General features: G+C 34.8%; 1 protein-coding gene and 1 long non-coding RNA gene across 2 annotated transcripts; one reads left to right on the forward strand and one right to left on the reverse strand.

Annotated features, from left to right (window-relative positions):
* Positions 1 to 33: 33 nt before the first annotated feature.
* Positions 34 to 2,465, reverse strand: LOC106414909. Its single transcript, XM_048746131.1, has 2 exons — positions 922 to 2,465; positions 34 to 651 (listed from the first exon to the last, which is right to left on the reverse strand). Exons 1-2 carry the CDS (start codon positions 1,321 to 1,323, stop codon positions 34 to 36), a joined length of 1,020 nt encoding a protein of 339 aa, XP_048602088.1. The 5' UTR covers positions 1,324 to 2,465.
* Positions 2,466 to 2,570: 105 nt separating this feature from the next.
* On the forward strand, positions 2,571 to 4,121 carry LOC106372832. The gene is made up of 3 exons (XR_007318323.1): positions 2,571 to 2,730; positions 2,840 to 3,177; positions 3,266 to 4,121. It is a non-coding gene; the product is annotated as an uncharacterized LOC106372832 (long non-coding RNA).
* Positions 4,122 to 8,673: the final 4,552 nt, after the last annotated feature.

Here is an 8,673-nt window from a genome sequence, read left to right on the forward strand (position 1 = left end):
ACTAAGACAGAGACATAAAACATAAACAACTCCTCAATGATCTCTGCTTTCACCAGTTGCAAACTCCAAATAAAGAACCTTGTTCTCATCATCTCCATAAAACAAGAAAGTCTGACGATTCGCAGCATCTTCTTTGAAGTGGTTAATTGAAGCTTTGTAGAGAGGAGACCACATCCTTACAGCAGACAAGGAGTGAAGAGCCTCCATGGCTCGAAGATGACTACAACTAAACTCGGGATGATTCTCTATTAGATGATTCTTGTGGGAAAGAATCTTGTCTCGAGACTCAACACTCTCCCTAATCACATCAGCCACAGCTTGTCCTGATTGTACAGCCCTTGATGTTTTTTTATTAACCTTTGACCTAGAAGAAGAGGGGCCAACATTCCTTGATTCAGATGCGACATCAATTTCTTGAGTAGGGACACCACGCCTTGATTCATCTCCAACAACTTCTTGAGTAGGGACATCACGCCTTGATTCAGCATCATCTTCATCATCATGATCTGTGTACTTTGTGTCTAAAACATCTTCACCTTGCTGAGCAGACCAACCTTCACCTCCACTAATATAAACTGTCCCAAATACCTTCTCCATCAAATCCATGTTTGCTACCGGCTTGTCTTTAAATTTTCTAGCACCAGGCCACTCCTGAAACAAGAAAATTTTCAAAGTGAGAACACTGTATTTCCACTTTGAATACATAGAAACATTCAAAAAAATACACAGTAACAGTCAAAGAGTCTAGATGATACTAGTACTCTACACAAATGACTACATTTTGTATTCAAAGAAAATTCAAAGAAATATATTCATCACTCTTTGCTTGAACATAACACAGAATCATCATCACATCATTATTTTTCCAACAACACAATCAAAACTGAACCAGTAAAGTTAAGAGAATCATAGAACTTGTACCTTGCATCGCTCATTCCACCAGTCCTCACTCATGTTGATGGATCCAGTTGAAGTAAAACCAAGTCCCGTTCTGTTCCGAGTCAACTTCTTAAAAGAGTCGTACTGCTTCTTGCAAGTATTGTACTTTATCCCAAATTTTCTCCATGGAATTTTTACACCAAATGCCTCATAGAACATATCCATGATCACCTGTCTCCCAGCCTCATTAACCATCTGCTTTCTTATGTTTCCTTTCAGACTCTCATCAAGTCTTAGTTGAAGAAAGAACCGTGTTTGCTCGTCACTCCATATAAGATTCTTATTTGAAGATTCAAGACAATAAGAAAAGCACTTGACAAAACTGAGATCAAATAAAAGATTAGAGTGGAATATACTCGCATCAGATCCATGGATGGTTGTCATTGTTTAATAGAATGAGAAAGCTTCTTGTTGCACCTGCTAGACACCAAAAGAAAGGTGGGACACAAGACACCATTAAACAATGTTGGCAAATCCACTTAAGCAAAGCTTATAAAGACTGATACATGACAAGAGCTTTGTATTCAACAAAAGGATAGGCAAATATATTCAAAGAGAACACAACAATGAAAGTTATTAATGTACAGACTAGTGACTTGAAGATGCAAACAAAACCCATAACATAACTTATAGGATATAAGCTAGAGACTTGAAGATAATTGATTCCAAAGTACAGACTTATAAACTACAGACTTGAAGAAGAACAATCTACAAAAGCCACAACATTTAGATCCCTGAGAGTCTTACTTAAGCGAGAGAGAGAGGTCGCCAGAGCTGAGGTCGCTGGAGTGAGAGAGAGAATCTGAGAGAGAGAACCTGAGAGAGAGATTCATATATGGTGAGGTGAAAAAACTATTCCAAACAAAACAGAAAACCCACAACATTTAAATCTCAAAGACTCTTACTTTAGTTAGAGAGAGAGGTCGCCGGAGCTAAGGTCCCCGGAGCTGAGGTCGCCGGAGTGAGAGAGAGAACCTGAGAGAGAGAGATTCATATATGGTGAGGTGATAAAACTATTCCAAACAAAACAGAAACCCACAACATTTAGATCTCAGAGACTCTTACTTGAGTTAGAGAGAGAGGTCGCCGGAGCTAAGGTCGCCGGAGCTGAGATCGCCGGAGTGAGAGAGAGAACCTGAAAAAGAGATTGGATTTCATATGTAAACGATTCAACAAAACAGAAAACTCACAACACAATCTTACTTGAGCGAGAGGGAGAGGTCGCCGGAGAGAGGGGTCGCCGGAGAGAGAGGTCGCCGGAGAGAGAGAGATTGGCCGCCAAAACAGAGAGAGAGAGAGAGATAGAGAGAGAGAGTGAGAGAGAGAGCCTGAGAGATTAAAACTAAATTTAGGGTTATGTGTAGCCGAGTTATTTTGGTCATTGACCGTTTTTGACTGAATCAGCTGCAGCTAGATGCATGGTGAAGACTCAGCCAGCTTTTTTGAAAAAAATCAGCTGAGTTTTCGAAACTCACCCAGCTGATCCATCTGGATGTACCGATTAAGTCCACTAAACGAACATCAATACTCACCTTCACCCAGATGGATCAGTCAACTGAGCAAACGAACAGGGCCTCATTATATATATCTTCTAGCTCTGACGATAGTGAAGCTGACGAAATTGATGACGACACTGATGATGATGATCATGGTGATGAGACATGGGACAAAGTTTCATACTCTAGAAACTATTCACCGAAGAAGAGATCAAGATTAAAAACAGAGTCGTCTTCAATTGAAAACTCTTGTATTCTCGGCGTCACGAGTTCTAATCTACGCCTGAATCGAGTGGTTAGTACTTATAACTCAACCTTGTTAGAGGTTTTGTCCTGAGTCATGTAAATGTAAACATTGAGACTGTTTTTTTTTTTTTCTTGTTTGGCAAGGCTCTCGCAAAAAGTTTTACTAAAGCAAATGGACTGCACAAGAGTTGGTGTGAGATTAACGTAATTAATCAAAAGTGGAAAATCATGGGTTATGGGTCTGCGACACAACAAAGGGACTGGTCAGGATTTTATGCGTGGTGGCTGGAGAAGTTTCTGCCGTGCAAACAAGCTGAAAACCGGATCTTTCTACCGGTTTGAACTTGTCTTGACTAGGACAAGGCCTACGCTACAGCTGTGTTCCAAAGCTAAAGTTTCGGCAAAACCTAACAGGGCAGGCCAGAGATCTTCTATGAACCGGAGCAGGTTTATGACGGTAACCTTGAAGGCTTACATGCTCAAGTCAAGACAGCTTGTGAGTTTTCAACACCTTAGGTTTTGTTGCTTCATTTGATCAAGTATTATACTTTTTTTTGTTTTAAGGACGGGTTTAAACTTTGCAGCATTTTCGAAACTCTTTTGCGAGGGAGAACGGGATCAAGAAAGGAGGAAAGATTAATCTGGTGGACAAAAATGGAGGAACATGGCCGTCTGTGTGTAGCTTCTGGGTATGTAAACGGAGGGTTTTATTTGGCTAAGGGTTGGATAAGTTTTTGTAAAGCCAGTGGGATAACAACTGGAGAGACCTTCACGTTAAAGTTTGTTCGAGAAAAAGGCAAAGCTCCGATGCTTCAGTTCTGCTCCATGGCCAAGACCAAGGTGAACACAGAGACTAGGTTCCAAAAGAAAGCTAGCGTTTCTGTAGAAGGAGAACCCTCTCGCCGTACTCATGCATCACACAAATCAACTGTTGATTCACAAAACCTGGAGTGCAAGCAACCGCTTGAAACAATCTATCACCAAGTGAGACAGAGTATGATGAACGTTTTAGCTGATGTAAGACGGTTCGGGTCGGAGCTTGAGATAAAGGAACAAAATTTAGAAGCTGTGCTGGAGGAAATCGACCTGTTAGGTATGATCTGAAACATCGATGAACTCTTCTTCTATCTCTTTTGCTATTTTGGTTTTAAGTTTTTAACATTTTATTGTTGGAATAAACAGGGGAGAAAGTATCGGAAATCAACAAACTCTTCAAGTGATTATATTAGGCTTAAATGTATTGTATTGAAGATGAAGAAATTGAACATGGACTTGTGTAAACTTTGTTTGTATGGAAGATCAAGAAATTGAACAAGGTGGAACAAGATGCGTACTTGTCTTTGTTGTTATGGAATTATATAACGTAAAATAAGTTATGTAATGTACTTTCTAATTCATAAATTAGTAATTTTGATTTATTTTTGTTTTTAGTTAAGTATTTTGTTAACATTTATATATATATATAGGAAATTTTACAAAATAAGCTAAACTTTTAACGTCAATTATATAAATAATAATATTTTAATTGATATTTATAAATGAAAAAATTACTAAAATCATTTTTAAAATCGTTACTAAATTTACTTCATTTATTTACAAATGATATAAATAATTAAAATCAGTCATTTTAATTGATCAGTACTAACATTAATGATAAAAAGGACTGATATAAATGGTAACATCATTTTATACAGTTAATAGATATTGATATCAATTACAAAATTAATGTAAATATCTGACATTTTTACATCAATTATCAATGTAATGATTCAAAATTAGGAATAATTTGTAAATTACTCCACTGACAGTTTGAAATTTGAAAATTACACCATCTATTTTGTTTGTTTGAAAAACATATTTTGTTAAATGTGAATTGACTTCTTTATCCAGATTAGATATTTCAATAATCAAGATATAAATTCGAAATTAATAAGAATAATATTATTATAATTATTTAGGTTTAAGAGAATTTTGTGTGTTCAGATGAATATGTTATTTTACCATTTAAAATTCCATAATAAGAAAATATTATAAAATAAAAAAATTATTATTTGTTTTGACTTTATCATAAAGTTTATACAAATTTTATTTTATTGTCTCACGTTGCTTTGTATTCTTTACAAAATATTCATTCTTCCTAGAAACATTGATTATCATTCATCGGGTTTGTTCTTTTTTTTTACGTGATATAAAGATCCTGTAAATTTGTTTGAGCCAATTTGATTCTTATATCGACAAACCTTTTAACGAGACGAGATGAACAATCTCTGAAACTAGAGAAAGAGAAAAAAATTCAGAAATGGAAAAGGAGATGAGACTTCGTCATGAGATTTTTTTTATTTTTCCAAATAATAAAAGGTGTAAGATATATTCAAAAAATTATATTGTGTAGATACTATAAATTTTTTTTAAAACAATCTTTTTTTTTAAAACCGTTACTTTAAATATAAAATAAATTAGGAATTGAGAAATATTAAGATCGGATAATTTTGTGTGGTTTTTCAAAAACTTAAATAATGGTGTAGTTTTCAAATTATTTTCTTATTTGAGTGTATTTCTCCAAATTTCTCCTTAAAATTATATGCATCACTATTTTATAATCATTTATTTAAGTGATACCTATTTAACTGATGTTAGACGATCAATTTTTTGTAGCGTTGATTTCTTCTCTTGCCAACGTTTTAACAGGAGCCACTTCATCTTCAGGAGTTACTTCTTCTTCAAGAACACGACATCTTTAAATTTCGTATCATTGTCTTTCACCTTGACATCGAGGATGTATCCCCCGTCGATAGATCCTTTCATGTTACATTCGGGTTAATTATAGGCTTCCAGCTTAAAACCAATTGGTGATTAATGGATTGACCCTAACTTTTTATATATTACTTAATATTCCTTAGAATTCCTGATGTGGGATATATATCTCTAATATCTCTTCTCGAGATGATGGCTTTTATTGGCCAGAAATCTCGGAACTCTTAAGACAGTTATACTCGGTTGAGCGAGTTAATTACAACATTTATATCCGGTCGGATAGGGTTATATTAATTAGGGGTAGGGTATTTAGGATATTGGCTCTGATACCATGTTAGATTCGGGTTAATTATGGACTTCCAACTTAAAACTAATTGGTGATTAGTGGATTGGCCCTAACCCTTTATGTATTACTTAATATTCATTAGAATTCCCGATGTGGTATATATATTCCTAATATTTCACCTCACCGGAAACCGTCTGACCAACCTGCATATCATTGTCCGTGTTCGGACCTTTCTTCATCTTCTCCCGGAGATGTTTTGCAACAGGAGGAGCTGAGCCTGAGAGGCATTCACCGGCATCATTCTACAGAGAACAACAACAACAAACAAATAATTAAATAGAACAATTACAGTTCTATTGAACAAAGACAAAACATTTTATAAGGGTTTCACACTTATTCAATCTAATCGTTACATATTTATTATGGAACTGATTTTAAGACCATAATAGAAGCATAGTAGAAACCTAAGGTTCTCAAATCAGGTTAAAAAAGTATAAAACTTGAAATGAATGTTAGAATCACTAAACAAAGAGAAACCCTTTAACAAAAAAAAAAAAAAAAATCACTAAACAAAGAGAATCAAGAAAACGTACTTTTCTCTTGCGGTGGTTTCTGTAATGTTTGGTTAAATACCCACTCCTTCCTATTTATAAGCAACTTATTATGAGTTTGTAACGGGCATTTTTACTAGCGACTTAATTTCCAAGGTACGTTTGTTAAATAAATACAAAAAAAAAATCTTTCTTAAAATCAGATAGATGATTATTGTGGTTACCACCCACTGAATTCCGAAACTTGGTTGCATCAACTACTCTTTTGTTTCGCATTTGCCTAGTGCGTCATCTACCATTTTTTTTCCTTTTTGAAATATAAAGGTAACAAACTAATCCTATAATCGCCTAATATATGTTGCCAACAACAATTAAAACTTTCAAACAAATTTTAAATATAGATTATTTTATGCAATTTCAATTATAGGAAAATATTTTTAGATTATATTATAAATAAGAATATACATAAATATATATGATATTGTAGACAATATAGAAAAATCTTAAATAAATTATATTAATAATTCAGCAATAAAGTATATATTTTAATAACATGTTTTATATTCACCCACTATATATATCCTTCAAAGAATATCAGTTGGAACAGTGAAATATATTATTTGAAAAACCACAATAGATTAAAATATAATTTTAATAGGAAAGTTCATATTTAAGAAGGATAAGAATACAAATAGAATACTGGTTTCTCAAAGAATAATCTTGGATGAATTGTAGGCTATTGATTTTTTTTTTGTCACAAGTAGGCTATTGATTATATGTTGGTAATTAAAGAGAGAACTTTTTACCATATGGATGAAAGCAAGAATGACCAAAGATAGTTTTTGACAAAGAACAAAATAAAAAATTAACCAAAGAAACATACAGATGTTAGTCATTGAATGTACAAAAATATCTATCTATATATATAAAAGAGTTTTTTCCTTCCTGATGATGTCACATCAGATTCCAGATCACAAAGTCGGTTTTTGTGGCTGCGACACGTGTCTCTTTCTTTTTTTAAATTGTTTCTTTCGTTTGGATTATTTGGGCTTTTATGATTTTCATGGGCTTAGTATTTATCTTTATATGGGCTGACAACAAAAACGATGTTTTGTTAGTAATCGTGGCATTCAATTAAGCGCTTCAGCAAAATTTAAGGAGAAAATAACCAAAAATCTACGGCCATGACCAGATACGCCGGAATTCGATCACTGCAAGGATAAAGTCAAATCAAACACGGGTGGAAGCTTCCGACCTTGCCTAATCGATTTGAATTCTTAATCTGAATCAAATCAGGCACCGTTACAGAGTTGACTGGATTCATGCATTCATTAACACGAGCATTACATTGATTTCCATCTCCTCGCAACTTTCTCATTCAATTAACATCATCATTCAGTGAGCTATAAATATGTGAGTTCCCTCCATGAATTTATCAGTTCATTATTCTAAACTATTTCCAAAAAAAACAAATCAGGCTTGGAATGGCAAAAGTTTCAATTACTCACATTTGAAAACCGACTCCACCGTCAAAGTGTCTCTCCTTAGTTTGAAGCTCAGGCGAGAGCTTGGATGTCGATATGCTACCCCTCAATACTCAAATAATTCCGAGGAAATTCTCATAAATCTCCTCGAGAGGCCAAGAGCAAGAAGCTGCACATAGCTTCTTTTTCTTTCAGTCTCAAGATGTGTCTCAAAAGGGCACCATTCTGAGGACTGAAAGAAAAAGAAGCTAGTGTGCAGCTCTTTGCTCTTGGCCTTCGAGGAGATTTATGAGAGATTTCCTCGGAATTATTTAGTATTGAGGGGTAGCATATCGACATCCAAGCTCCGCCTTGAGCCTTCCAAACCTTAGGAGAGACAATTTGACGGTGGAGTCGGTTTCAAAACGGTGAGTAATGAAAAGCTTTTGCCATTCCATCTCTGATTTGTTTTTGGAAAATAGTTAGAATAATGAACTGATGAATTCATGGAAGGGAACTCACTATTTATAGCTCACTGAATGATGATGTTAATTGAATGAGAAATTGTGCGAGGAGATGGAAATCAATGTAAAGCGAGTGTTAATGGAAGATGCATGAATCCCGTCAACTCTTTTACACGGGTGCCTGATTTGATTCAGATAGAAGAATCAAATCGATCAGTCAATGGTCGGAAGCTTCCACCCGTGTTTGATTTGACTTATCTGCGGTGATCGAAGATTCGGCGATCTGGTCATGGCCGTAGATTTTTGGGTTATTTTCTCCCTGTAAATTTGTGTTTTGATTGATGAAGCGCTTAATTGAATGCCACGATACTAACAGAAACATCGTTTTGTTGTCAGCCATATAAAAGATAATACAAGCCCTAATGAAAATCAAAAGCCCAAATAATCCACGAAAGAAAAAACATTTAAAAAAAG

The sequence above is a fragment of the Brassica napus genome, chromosome C1 (genome assembly GCF_020379485.1).
Source record: "Brassica napus cultivar Da-Ae chromosome C1, Da-Ae, whole genome shotgun sequence".
NCBI classification, from domain to species: Eukaryota; Viridiplantae; Streptophyta; class Magnoliopsida; order Brassicales; family Brassicaceae; genus Brassica; species Brassica napus.